Source organism: Mugil cephalus, chromosome 15 (genome assembly GCF_022458985.1).
Source record: "Mugil cephalus isolate CIBA_MC_2020 chromosome 15, CIBA_Mcephalus_1.1, whole genome shotgun sequence".
In the NCBI taxonomy this organism is placed as follows: Eukaryota; Metazoa; Chordata; class Actinopteri; order Mugiliformes; family Mugilidae; genus Mugil; species Mugil cephalus.
This window is the reverse complement of record NC_061784.1, coordinates 23,887,304-23,901,093: the sequence shown is the minus strand read 5'-3', so window position 1 is coordinate 23,901,093 and position 13,790 is coordinate 23,887,304. Positions and strand designations below refer to the sequence as shown.

Sequence of the window (13,790 nt, the reverse complement as noted above, 5' to 3'; positions counted from 1 at the left end):
GCTAGCTGTAGCAGTAATGACAATGTTACGATCTTAACCGAGCCTTGTGAAAAGTGCTGTCGTCTCCTCGTTAGTATAGTGGACAGTATCTCCGCCTGTCACGCGGAAGACCGGGGTTCGATTCCCCGACGGGGAGTTACACATCTTTTTCTCTTTTGATTTCAAAGACTTCATTGCTATCTATTTTTTTCATGATGGTGATACTACTTGAATATTTTTGAAGATAATTTTCGTTATCTTCATGCAGTAAAAGCACTACATACTGTAAAAAAGATTATATTAATAAAGGTTTTTAAAGTATTTCCATTGAGAAAGACTCGGGCTCCATCTGGTGGACGTGGAGAAGAATCAACTGAAGACAGAAATAAAATAATAAAATCCTTATTAAAACTGTAAGTAGTTAAAAAAATAATCCAGAGACAGTCTTATTAGTTTCATTTAATTAGTTTTACTATTTAAATTGAATAATTTAAATGCAAATGGACTTTTATCAGTCCATTAGTTCCGTAATCATTTAGAATTAATTCACTGTAATTCTAATTATTGTGGCAGCGCCCTGAAACCTCAGAAGGTTTTAACGGTATGCCTCTTTAATATCCACACTTCCCGGTACTTCATTTGGCAGAAAAAAAAAAATCTAGATTAAAACAATGTGGTAAAGCTAATTTTGGATCACGTTTGGTTCATTTCAACCTGGTACGTGGTTGAACTCCCTTATTAATGTGAACGGTTCCAGCCTGAAATAAACCCGAAAACATTATTTAAGGCAAAACACTGGCTGCAGAACAAAACGTCTTTACAAGCTGCAAAAATAAAACTTTGAAAACTTTATTTGCAGTTAAAGGAAAGCGAAGTTGAAGCCTAATGAAGTCTAATTTAGAAGCTGTTTTTTTATTAATCTTCCTGGATTCCATTTGCATTACTCTCGCGGCTCATCTTTGCAATCAACTACATAAATTAATTCCCACAGGTGATGACCACAAATGTTACAGAGAAGTAGAAACTTTCTTTTTCTGCATATTATAGCTTTCCACAAATGCACCATGAGGTGAATGAATAGGTTGGATATGAAATCAACTCAAATTCAAAAGAAAACAAAAATTATGTTTCCGCCCGGTTTCGAACCGGGGACCTTTCGCGTGTTAGGCGAACGTGATAACCACTACACTACGGAAACTCCGTAAAAAGCTATTTTACAGGGTGGGTAATATCGATAAACATAGACACTGAACAGGTGGATTGAAATAATGTTTCATAATACATTACTAACTTCTGTCACCGGGAAGTTTTGATCGCGTTCACCCCTTGACACTGGAGCCTAATGGCTCGTTAGGGCACCATTCACAAGGACGAGGACAGAGACAAACATCCCCAACACTCTAAAGACAGGTAAGTACCTAGACGTTAATGGACAGTCGTTGTGCCAATCTCTGACCGTTAACGGAGAATAAGTCAATCAAGTTTCTGTTGAGCAACAGCCATTTTAATATCACTATTACAGGTGGAAAAGACTGTTTCCGCCCGGTCTCGAACCGGGGACCTTTCGCGTGTTAGGCGAACGTGATAACCACTACACTACGGAAACTGATGCCTAGAAATGATCCTGGTTTGACCGATGACGTCGCACATCACACCAGAGATACAGGAGTGGTTTCAACTATAGTTCATATCTACGGGACATCACATTTAATGCGATTATATTTTCTCGGTTTAAACGCAACATTTTGGTTTAATAGGTACAACAACAGTCTGAACTGACAACAGTAATAAAAAAAAATGTGTTTCCGCCCGGTTTCGAACCGGGGACCTTTCGCGTGTGAGGCGAACGTGATAACCACTACACTACGGAAACAGATACAAAGCATGGCTGAGGCATGAGAATAAATACATGATGTAAGTATGATGTACATATTTGGTGACAGATGTCTTAAAAGGTTGAGCCAAAAACAGCGTTGAATAAGATCAGCTGGACTTGTAGAATTTCTTGAAGACGTTTCATCCGAGTAGCTTCTTCAGTTCTGATAAACTAGTGGGAAAATGAGGTTTAAATAGGAATAAACTCTGTGGGTAACACCCACCCGAAACTTGCTGACCAGAAACTGGGGTCACTAATTACCATAATGGCGTGTATCTAGGCTAATTAACCTATGAATAGAGCTCTAACGAGGCTATTGTCCATGGGAACCTGGAGGGTCAAAGTGTGAATGTTGTTGAAACTTCTTGGGGACAGAAGTCAAGACTGAATTATAAATAGTTGGTAAATTAAAGTTTCTGGTCAAGCAAGTTTCAGGTGTTACCCACAGAGTTTATTCCTATTTAAACCTCAATTTCCCACAAGTTCATCAGAACTGAAGAAGCTACTCGGATAAAACGTCTTCAAGAAATTCTACAAGTCCAGCTGATCTTATTCATGACCTGGATGACTGAGAACCTTCACAGACTTAAATGGTTGAGGTCGATGTGAAGTGGAAATGTGGTTAAAGCTCCTCCATGAATCTGTAATGTTTGTCTGAGTGTGACCCTGGATGTGTCATAGGCCACGGAAATAAATCATCCGCTTTCAAAAAATATCCAAATATAGACACAAGTTATTAAATACTCAACTCAGCATAGTGACCGCTGAATATGAGTAATCCACTAAAAACTATCTATTTTTGTTAGAAAGTTTGTCTGTGTGGGTTTGTTTTTGTTCCTCTTTTCCCTCAGATTTTGGAAATATCTGAGAAACCCCATTAAAAGCCCACATACACAACACAATCAGAGGAATAAAAACAAGGCCAACAAGGTGTTTCCCCTTCTGGACAGCTAACAGGGAAATTCTCAATTTACAGCAATTGTTCACGTGTGTTTTGCTGTTAAGGAGAAAACACAACCTCATGTAAACAAGGAAAGCTAACTACACAGCTAAACCTGCTAGCTAAGCAGCTACAGAAAGCTCACTACACAGCCACAGAAAGCTAGCCGCTTTAGAAAGCTAAATACACAGCTAAACCTGCTAGCTAAACAGCTACAGAAAGCTAACTACACAGCTACAACACCTAGCTAAACAGCTATAAAAAGCTACTTACACAGCTACAAAAAGCTAACTACATGGCTACAAACAGCTAGCCGCTTTAGAAAGCTAAATACACAGCTAAACCTGTTAGCTAAACAGCTACAGAAAGCTAACTACACAGCTACAAACAGCTAGCTAAACAGTTATAGAAAGCTACTTACACAGCTACAGAAAGCTAACTACACGGCTACAAACAGCTAGCCACGTTAGAAAGCTAAATACACAGCTAAACCCAAGATAATTTGTGATAACAGAAAACTAACTACACAGCTAAACTTTGTGTTGTTTGTGCTCTTAGAAGTCTTCAACGAAAAAAAAAGAAAAAAAGAAAAGAAAAAAAGAGAAAAAAAAAGAAAAGAAAAAAAGAGAAAAAAAAGAAAAAAGAGAAAAAAAAAAGAAGTCTTCAACGTTTTTCAGGGACCACAAACTGATGGAGAGATTGAGTAGGGACGCCCTACGAACATATTTAACTCGGTCTAGTGCTATTTATAAATATACGTTATCATTAATGATAGATAGATAGATAGATAGATAGATAGATAGATAGATAGATAGATAGATAGATAGATAGATAGATAGATAGATAGATAGATAAAAATGTCTAATTAACCAAAGATTTACCCCCTATTGAAGACGTATGTTTTTGGCTAAAAGATAAATACACAAATAAATCACAAAAAAAAAAAAAAAACATCCTAAAAGCTACAGAAAGCTGTAATGTGTAATTACATTTATGTCTAAAAAGTCTAATCTTTTTTAATCTTCTAGATTATTGGACCTAACACAACCCTGGACAAGTGAATGCAGCATTATTTCCTTATTTGTTTCGCTCTGTTATGATTTATTTTTTTTTTTTTAGACTCCCAAAGGCTTTTAAAGAGGAACTAACCTCCTACAGCGCGTTGATGACATAGTGCAGAGTATAAAAGACTCGCAGCTCTTTGCTTCTACATGACTGAGCTCCTAACTCAGCATGGAGAACATATACGTCAGGCATGTGGAGCTGCTGGGCTTCGAGAAACGCTTCTTCCCGAGTCAGCACTACGTAAGTCTGAAGTCTCACAGTGAAATCTCTCGTAAAAAATACCCTGTTAAATGTTGAAATGTGCGTTTAAACGTGTCTGAATGTGCAGGTGTACATGCTGATGGTGAAATGGAGCGACCTCGCTGAGAAGCTCATCTACAGGACGTATCCTGAAATCCACACTTTCCATGTGAGTTCTTGCAAACACACACACACACACATAATAAAAGTTTAATTAAAGCGATTCTGCATCCTAAAGACGTTTTCTGGTTTCGTTGCAGAAATCTCTGAAGGAGATGTTTCCCATCGAGTCTGGTCAAATAGAAAAGAAGGACAGAATCATCCCCTCGTTACCTGGTAAGTTTCACTGTATTTTTTTTAAATTTTAACAGATTCAGGACATTTACACATGTAAAGGACAGATTAGCAGCTACACCCCGTGCAAACCGTAAACGCTCTTTCAGGAAGCACCTGTGATTATCAAACAGATGCGGTTGAATCAACTTCCCTTTTTATTGAAGTGCAACCAGGCCGTTACGTACCAGTGTCGATCGTGGTTCTTAAGCACCTGACACAGTTAAATAAAAACAAACAAGCAGATAAAATAACAATGTAAAACAGTGTAGATAAAATAATTTCCCAGTGGCCACTTGTGGTATTGCAACTGAAAAAAAACCCTTAGACCCATAAACCAGCGTTACAAAAATTGTGCAAGGTTTCATTTTACACTATTTTAAAATACTATTTTTCATTCATGCATTACTTAGGGTCAGATTAGTGTAAAGTCTATGGATCTAGCCAAACACCTAGAAGGTACAGTAGTAATCAATCAAGTTGTGGCTACTCTCTCCTTTATTTCTTTGCAGATAATTTTTATTGTGAGATCTTCTGATGTGTTTGTAGGAGCAGAGTCGAACTGAGGTTCTTCTCCTTCAGTTTAGATTTATTCAGAAACAAAATCCTAAGATCTTAGACAAGTTAGGGAAAGTTACGTAAAAACCAAACAGACCTTATGAACCTAAAACTTAATTCAAAATGTTTAAAGTTCTATTTTTAACTAAAAGCCGTTGACAGCTGGGTTTAATAATTTGTTCCCAGTTTTAACAAATTTGTTCCCTTTTACTTTACAATGCACAATACTTTTAGTGGAAGGTGAATTTCCATCAGTGGGTTGAATTTAAAAAGAGGACAGTCAGTTTTAGTCACAAATGTCATTATTTATTTATTTATTTTTTACTTTAATTTGCTGGGAGTTCTGATTTTATTCCCCGTATATTTTGGCCTCACTTGTGAATTTTGGGGATTTTTTTTTAACTTTCTATTCACACAGAAAACCAGGTGTCTTAAAAGAAAAAGTGCAGATCGGAGTTTTCCACCATTGATTTCTGTTCCTGTTCAAACACTCGGTTTAAGTGAAAACAGAACTACAGCTTAACACATTCCTCCTTGAGAAACCTTAATTACAAAACCGGTCGTTGCACTGCACGAATAAAAAGGAGAAGCAGAGACCAAACCACAATCCTTACGCAACAGCTGGGTTAAGTCACGGATCCATAAACCAACTTAATTCACTTCTTTTATTGAGAGTCCGGGCTTGATTGTAAAAAGCTCTTTGTTATGATGTGACTCATACTTCTGCATAATTAGACAATTAAAATGCAAAAAGAAAATTCACAATCCGTTGAGCCGCCTTTAGATTTGATTCCAGCTTCATTCTCTGTGTTATTGGTTCAATAAGAAGCTTCTCCAATGTCTCCAGGTTTATTCCATCCAGTGTTTTTAGTTCAGATCTTGTATTGATAATGTCAGAGTCTGAGTCTCCTCAGACCTCATGACCTCCCCCCATGTCTCCAGAGTCTTTGTGCTGCTCCCTGTCAGACTGGAGCCTTTTTTCCCGGTTGTCCTCCCTGATCAGTGGTTTTCTGTTCAGTCCCTTGAGTTCCCTTCACATTGTCCATGGTGTGAAATGTTCTTCCTTCCACTATTAAACACAGCCCTGAGTTCTACTGCTGCTTTTCTTCCAAACGTTTCTCCATCAATCAGGATTTATTTCTTCCTGGTAGAACATGGTTCTCCACTGTCCTTCCAGTCTGGAATAAAGGTCTTAAGACAGTTTCAGTAGTTTCTAGATGTTTCCTCTGCTTGATGCAGCCAATGATTTGACCCTTCTCCTCCAGACTAACATCTCCTCCTCCAGACTAACATCTCCTCCTCCAGACTAACATCTCCTCCTCCAGACTAACATCTCCTCCACCAGACTAACATCTCCTCCTCCACCAGACTAACATCTCTCCACCACCAGACTAACATCTCTCCCACTAACATCTCCTCCTCCAGACTAACATCTCCTCCACCAGACTAACATCTCCTCCACCAGACTAACATCTCCTCCACCAGACTAACATCTTCTCCTCCACCAGACTAACATCTCCTCCACCAGACTAACATCTCCACCACCAGACTAACATCTCCTCCACCAGACTAACATCTCCTCCTCCAGACTAACATCTTCTCCACCAGACTAACATCTCCTCCTCCAGACTAACATCTTCTCCTCCAGACTAACATCTTCTCCACAGACTAACATCTCCTCCTCCAGATAACTCTCTCCCCACAACTAACATCTTCTCCTCCAGACTAACATCTCCTCCACCACCACTGGATGTGGAGGAAACGAGAAGCTCCTCATTGCATCAGTTGGTCTTTAATAACTTGTTGAACTAATGATCCACCAGGAGGCTCTGGACTATTTGATTAGTTAAATCCAGGTGGAGACTTTTTTTTCCCAGGGTTCAGTTAGACTCTGTCCTCCTGACCTGAGATTGTCTCCGACTGTCTTCTCGTCCCCAGCTCCGCGGTGGGTGGACAGCCAGAAGTCAAGAGAAGACAGGCAGATCACCTTGGCCGAGTACTGCCAGTCCCTGGTCAACCTGCCGCCTCACATCTCCCGCTGCAAACACCTCTCCAACTTCTTCAAGGTCCGACCGGAGGACGAGAACCCGCCCGCACCGAACACGTCAGTATAACGCTCTCCAATCCCTCCGTTAAACGCACGAGAAGTAAATATTAAAAGCAACAAAATGACGCTTCCCCCTTTAGACTGAAAAGAAATGAGACATTCGTGGAGTCCAGGGAAATTGCCAGAGGCGTCGCATCTGGTAAGAGTCGCCCAAATATTCATTCACGCTGTCCAACTGCTTCCTGACTATAACAGAACTAGAACACAATGCAGATGTTGGCCGAGGTTAAAAGAGACTCTTTATTTTTAACATCCCAGAGATTTCCGGACCCATCATCTTGGACACCTACAGGGTGATTGCGGACTTTGAAAAGACGTCCAAACATGAGATCGGCCTGCACTCCGGAGACCTGGTGGAAATTGTGGAGAAAAATCCAAACGGTAAAAAAAAGGGCCAAGCCAGAGATTAGAAAACCCACGAGCTCTGAACGCAAAGTTTACAAAGATCAAGTGCCTCTGGTGACAAATACACATGGCTACAGATCAGAGTCCAGCCATGTGTTTCTCATATGATATATGCAGTGGATGAGAGTCATGACGCATCACAAAAGTGATATATCTGAAATTTACACAAAATAAAATTGCGCTTTCTTTCCATTGAAAAGTGTTTTGCAGTTCACTCTCGCAATATCCCATAAGTCTCTCTAATTCTCATCACTTTGGGGAAGATGGACTTCAAATGAACTGGTCACATGATGCCCTGCATCATCTCCAGTGACGAGGAAATGCTAAAAAAAAATGTTTCCGTTGCACTTTTGCGATAAACCTTTGTATCAATACGTCTGAAAAAAACACCGCATGAGAGCGTAGAAATGTTTGAGCTTTAGATATTTGAGAGGTTTTTTTTAGAAATGTTTGCGTTTCCATTACCAGTTTTTATTGAAATATGTAGGTTTTGCGTATTTCTACGGGAAATGTAAACACAGCGATAGACTGTATATAAATATGAACGTGTCTCCACTTCCTCTCATCGACCAAACTCACGCTATTTTTACGAGGATACGTGTCTCCACAACGACCATAACTTTACGTTTCATGTTCTTGTATTTTTAAAATTAACCTTTAAACCTTTTCTTTCTTCTTCTTTTTTTTGTGGTTTTAAACTATTTGAGACTTGTCATCTGCCCCCTGGTGGATTTATCCGTGCTCTGCAGTTTATAGCAAAATAGTTTTTAATGGAAGCAGAAGGAAGAACATTTATAACCTCAGTCTGAACTTCAAGCTTTCAAGGTTTCAGGATTTCTCTGGTTTTGGGCGTTGACCTGTTGCTGTGTTCAGGTTGGTGGTTCTGCCAGTTGGAGTCAAAGCGAGGTTGGGTTCCTGCGTCCTACCTGGAGCCTCTGGACGGACCAGAGGAGGCCGAGGACGCCGACCCCGACTACGAAGGTAAAGCGCTGGTTTGTTATCAGCTGTCACGTGTAATTGTTTTATTTTTTTTTTATTTAATTTTCTTCCAGATGAATGAATGTCTCATTATCTGTTCCTCTGTTCCTTAACTAATTCACATGTTTTGAACACATGAACACAGAGCTGATACAGGACACTTGTCAACATCATCACATTAGAAACATTAGGACACTTGTTCTTCTTCATGGCTCCTAATAAACCAGTTCAGAGGGGGACCTTGTAGACCACATTAGACCCTGATTAGACCTGACAATGTTTCCTTGATCTTCTCTGATTGCCTCAATGAAAACCACATGCTTCTAAAGCATGCAAAGAAAAGAGGGGGGTTTGAGCCTAGTTGTAATATAGTCCGGAAGTCAGCTGGAATAAAACCAGAATCGTGCTTTTAAGTCTCAAACTGAACCGTAGAACCGGTGAAAGTGTCCTCAAAGCTCTCGTCTTTCAGCTCATAGAAAACTAACATGGCCACCATATGTTTACCTCTGCAGGTGAGCTCCACGTCACCATCCAGGCCTACAAGGCCGAGCAGGAGGACGAGATTTCTTTGGAGCTGGGTGAAACCGTCGAGGTCATCCACAAGCTGCTGGACGGGTGGTGGGTCGTCAGGTAGGACCGGCTACTTCATAATATCTGGGGGGAAAAAAGGTTTTAGCCAAACATTTGTTAATGTTTTGGAAAATAAAGTTTGCAGAATTAGCATTAACAGTTTCCTTTTTCACAAAATAAAAACTACAACTATCAGAAATTAACTTTGATAATGAACAAAACCTAAAAACCTGACGATTCATAACCAGGTTTTGAAGTGATTTCGCTCAATCGCACATATTCTTGTAATTATTTTATATGAACTACAAACCAAACCACGAACCAGAACCTAAACTGAAACTTAATTGATTCAGAGACATTTAGTTTTCAGTGTATATTTGCTTTTTGAACACAAACTATTTTTTCCTACCAAACTAAAAGAAATGTTTGAAATTATCTTTTATTCTTAAAATAAACAAACTGTGGTCAGTAAATGTGGTCCGATAACAGCTGAATTTTACTACCGTTATTTCATATGAGGCTTCACACAGTTAAGATATTGCAGGTGCTTCAGATTCATATCAGTAATATCTTCTCAATGTGGTGTTTTGTGCAGGAAAGGAGACGAGACCGGTCATTTCCCCTCCATGTTTCTGCAAAATGCCGGCAAGAAGGACAAATATGAGGCAGCGAGGGCGAATCTGCGGGGACAGAAACCACCACCTCGAAGGTATTTGTCCTCATGAAGTTCAATTACGCATCTTTAAAAGACATTTTAATTTAGTTTCCACTGTGATAACCTGAACTGGTGCAGATGTGCAGCTTTGCACGTAGCTCGTCTGATGCCACTCTGGTGTTTTGTTGCGTCACTTCAGATTAAAGGGAAGTGTCTTTCCCAACCAGCTGCAAACACCTTTAATTTCATTTCTCTTTCTTGCAGACGGCCGTGAATTCCTCTAAGTTTCTTTAGGGTCATGGTCTAAAATCGGATTGTGCTTTATCATGTGGATCACTTCAAAACTTGAACTCAGGGATAAGAGACTAAATTCATATCTGGACTTTGTCCGGATTTTGATCCAGACACGTATAAAGTACTAGAGACGAAGACTAGAGTAAAAGTACAAGTACTCTATAAAAAAAGTGACTTGAGTAGAAGTTTAAGTTTTCTTTAAGCGCTACACTTAAGTGGAAGTACTAAAGTATTCAACATTTTTTATACTTAAGTATTGCAAGTAGTTTATTTTAACTTTAACTGTGGCATCACGATGTTAACTGGAGGCAAAACAGAGGGAAGCCTGAGGCGAAAACTGTCACTTTCAACCATGAAAATGTCTTCTTCCTGTATTTTTTGGTGAACACTAACATTAAGTCCAGTGAAATATGCTAACCGCCGTTTACAGGCAACAGTGTTCGAGATCTTTTGCTTCCAGTTAAGCCCCGCCCCTCAAAACACGTATATATATACATATATATATATATATATATACATATATATATATATATATATAATGTTTACATGTACACGTACAGTCACTAGCCTCACGAGGAGGTTAGACATTCACAAAATGCTACATGTAAAATGAAAACACAATAACTTTAAATTACCTGTTTAACGTCATCTTCTGCTTTTATGTAAATTGCTAGCAGCACTGAGACCCAGCGCAACAACTAAAGTTAGCTAGCTAACGTGAAAACTCGCTAGCTAGCTAACATTAAGTTAACCAACGTCAGTTAGTTGAGACCCAACGCAACAACTAAAGTTAGCTAGCTAACGTGAAAACTCGCTAGCTAGCTAGCTAACATTAAGTTAGCTAACGTCAGTTAGGCTCTAATATTAGTAATATTCGCTAATAGTAACCATGACTTACGGTATACACTTTTGTATACATGAGCGTCTTGCTAGCTCGAGGTTAGCTAGCTAGCTACCACTATAGCTTTAGCCCATTCTAGCCTTTACCTTGGAGCAGACGCTTGTTTATTTTCTTGAGATGTAGCTGGAGTGGGTCTTTTCACGCTGTTTCATCCGCTGTTGGGATGTTTAGCTTGTTGGAGGGCGGCAGTTTGACGGACTTTGTTTCCATAGTAACGGTTGCTAGGCCGTATGAGTGGCCAATTGTGGGCGTGGCTTTGCAGCAAATAAAAAAAAAACCGTATCAGAGTAAAAGTATTAAACTCATCGAAAATATGTAGTGAAGTAAAAGTGAAAGTAGGAAAAAAATAATAATACTGCAGTAGAGTACAGATACAGCATTTTAGTATTTAAATACAAAGTAGTTCTACTTCTTTACTAAACATCTCTGGAGTCATTTTATGCCAATTATAAGGTAGGATTTAATCATGAGAAGACACCATGAGACTTCTTTCTGTTGCATTTTTTTTTGCGAAATATGTTGCCCTAAATGTGAACCAATCAACCACAAACACCCACAAATGTGTGCTGTGGTATAACACCAACACATTAACTTGGTTTCAAGTCTTATCGCAATCTTTTTTCACAATGATGGGGAAATGCTGAAAAAGTGATTTCATTTGACTATTACTAAACTTTTATCTCTGTACGTGTGAAAACCACCTCCACATGAGAGAGTGAAAGTGTTTTAGCTTTAGATACTTCGTTTTAAACATTTTTTTTTCTGCTTCTAACATCTACTTCGTACCTGCTCCACTCTCACGAACACCTCTTTGTCCTTGTGGCTCAGGTCCACCATCAGAAATGCGAAGAGCATCCACAGCAAGTCTCGTAATCGCCTCAGCCAGGACGCCTACCGCAGGAACAGTCGCAGATACCTGCAGCAGAAGGGCGGCCTCTCGGCGCCACACAGGAACTCCAAGAACTCTGCTAAGTCACCGCTGAGAGAGAGGAAGAACCAAGGTACTGAGAACATTTTCACACGGGAAAATAATAAATCCATGACCATGAGCCCCCACTCATCATTTCTTTTGTCCAACAGACAACATTCCCGAGCAGTCCAGCTCCAGCTCTGAGAGCGAGATGAAGAAGGAGCCTCCGGTCATCCCTCCCCGGCCCAGTCCAGAGCTCATCCTGGAGCGCTGCACCGACAACACCCGCAAGAAAGTCAGCGTCCACAAGTCACGCACCAGCTCCACCAGCTAACACAGCGGGGAAAAAACGCAATAAATGAAACTTTATTTGAGTTTAAGAAGTGTCAACGAGTGTAAAGGAGGTAGAATAGCTGTCTGATGCCTTTCTGTGTCCGTTTTATTCAGGAGAAAAGCTGTATTATTTCATTTAATGTTAACAAAAAGAGCAGCAAGTATTTCTAACGGATGTTTACTGTAAGTTTTTAATCAAACAAACGGGAGAAAACGATGCATCTGAGTCTAAACATTGTGGCTATTATTTAGCTCTATCTTTTAAGTTTGGATTAAAACATGCCTCCTTTGATGACATGTGGAGGTTTTGGAGCATGCAGTCTGCAGAACTTTGTTTTTATTTATTGTTATCTGACTAAAAATAAAATTGTGGAACAAGGAAACTGTCTTTATCTGAACATTTAATCATTAGCCAGATTACAGTGGGTTCCTGCAGAAATCAACATATTGCAAATAACATAAAGAACATAAAACACAATAAACATCAGGGCTTTTGCTGCATCCCATCCAAATAGACACAGATCGAAATTCAAAAATCACCTGCAGAGACTTTTGATTTCTATGGTTCTTCAGATTGTCCAGCAGATGTGTATTTACAACCTAAAGACAGGAAGTGGTTAGATATTGTTATACAGATACTTTCGCAATATGTGGTACAAACATCCAGAGTTATGAAATACAGATTTTCCACTAAATCGTAGCTTCACGACTATTTTAATGTTAAACAGCGTCTGAATTTAAAGTGTTTTCATCATAACCTTGCTCAGTCCCTGCAGAAATTAACACATTACAAACACATAACGTGTGACTTCTAACTATGAGATAAAATTGCTTAAAATAAAACAAGAGAAAACTAAAAGTATGACCCCGACGTGATTTGAACACGCAACCTTCTGATCTGGAGTCAGACGCGCTACCGTTGCGCCACGAGGTCCTATACGCCATATTCTCTTTTTGTACAAATTTATCCACAATCACGGCTAAATGGTCACGATTCTGCAGTATTGTAGTATGAAGACGTCTGTCAACACAACACATATTTTTGCATTTCTATACATGTATACATATAAATATAAATAAACCCCCCAGATAGACAAATATTAACACAGGGATAATTTTCAGACATTTACCGATCAGCCAACTGACAAAACAACAACAAAAGAAGTACAATGGTTAAAATACCTCCGATAAGCACATAGCACGTCTTTATTATGTATCTTTAAAAAAATACATAAATTATAACATAATCAACAAACGTCCATGTAAGAGTCTTTGTATAAATTCAGTGCCAGCATGTTAGTTCGCAAGCTTCCCTGGTGGTCTAGTGGTTAGGATTCGGCGCTCTCACCGCCGCGGCCCGGGTTCGATTCCCGGTCAGGGAACACATTTTTTCCCCTTCACTAGTTTTAAATTTCCTCTTTCTTTGTTAAACATAGCTAATATGTGATTATTTTATTTAAGATAAACGACGTAAACAACAAAGGTAACAACTTTATGAGTAGGTTAATGAAATAAAAATGGAGAAAACATCGGTCCAGTCAAAGGTTATATCCCTTAATTTATTTGCTCTGTGTCTTTCTTTAAACTACAGACAAAGGTATGTTATATATTATTTATCATTCAATATAATATGAAATACCAAATAA

General features: G+C 39.2%; 1 protein-coding gene and 6 non-coding genes across 7 annotated transcripts; 3 read left to right on the top strand and 4 right to left on the bottom strand.

Moving 5' to 3' along the window:
• Positions 1–64: 64 nt before the first annotated feature.
• trnad-guc lies at positions 65–136 on the top strand. The gene has a single exon. It is a non-coding gene; the product is annotated as a tRNA-Asp (tRNA).
• Positions 137–1,104: 968 nt separating this feature from the next.
• Positions 1,105–1,177, bottom strand: trnav-aac. Its single transcript has one exon. It is a non-coding gene; the product is annotated as a tRNA-Val (tRNA).
• A 335-nt stretch (positions 1,178–1,512) lies between these two features.
• On the bottom strand, positions 1,513–1,585 carry trnav-aac. Its single transcript has one exon. It is a non-coding gene; the product is annotated as a tRNA-Val (tRNA).
• Positions 1,586–1,779: 194 nt separating this feature from the next.
• On the bottom strand, positions 1,780–1,852 carry trnav-cac. The gene has a single exon. It is a non-coding gene; the product is annotated as a tRNA-Val (tRNA).
• Positions 1,853–3,953: 2,101 nt separating this feature from the next.
• On the top strand, positions 3,954–12,527 carry ncf1 (neutrophil cytosolic factor 1). The gene is made up of 11 exons (XM_047606182.1): positions 3,954–4,100; positions 4,189–4,269; positions 4,361–4,436; positions 6,930–7,095; positions 7,179–7,237; positions 7,357–7,479; positions 8,377–8,484; positions 8,994–9,111; positions 9,647–9,760; positions 11,730–11,902; positions 11,982–12,527. The coding sequence occupies exons 1-11, from the start codon at positions 4,029–4,031 to the stop codon at positions 12,143–12,145; spliced, it is 1,254 nt and encodes a 417-aa protein (XP_047462138.1). The 5' UTR covers positions 3,954–4,028; the 3' UTR covers positions 12,146–12,527.
• A 479-nt stretch (positions 12,528–13,006) lies between these two features.
• trnaw-cca lies at positions 13,007–13,078 on the bottom strand. Its single transcript has one exon. It is a non-coding gene; the product is annotated as a tRNA-Trp (tRNA).
• A 376-nt stretch (positions 13,079–13,454) lies between these two features.
• Positions 13,455–13,526, top strand: trnae-cuc. Its single transcript has one exon. It is a non-coding gene; the product is annotated as a tRNA-Glu (tRNA).
• The last annotated feature ends 264 nt before the right edge of the window (positions 13,527–13,790 follow it).

What these genes read in the sequence shown, in the direction of transcription:
- ncf1 (XM_047606182.1), top strand. Translation starts at nt 4,029, where the DNA reads ATGGAGAACATATACGTCAGGCATGTGGAGCTGCTGGGCTTCGAGAAA. An exon ending in TCTTCCCGAGTCAGCACTAC is followed by an intron (nt 4,101 to 4,188) that starts GTAAGTCTGAAG and finishes CTGAATGTGCAG; the next exon opens with GTGTACATGCTGATGGTGAA. An exon ending in AATCATCCCCTCGTTACCTG is followed by an intron (nt 4,437 to 6,929) that starts GTAAGTTTCACT and finishes TCTCGTCCCCAG; the next exon opens with CTCCGCGGTGGGTGGACAGC.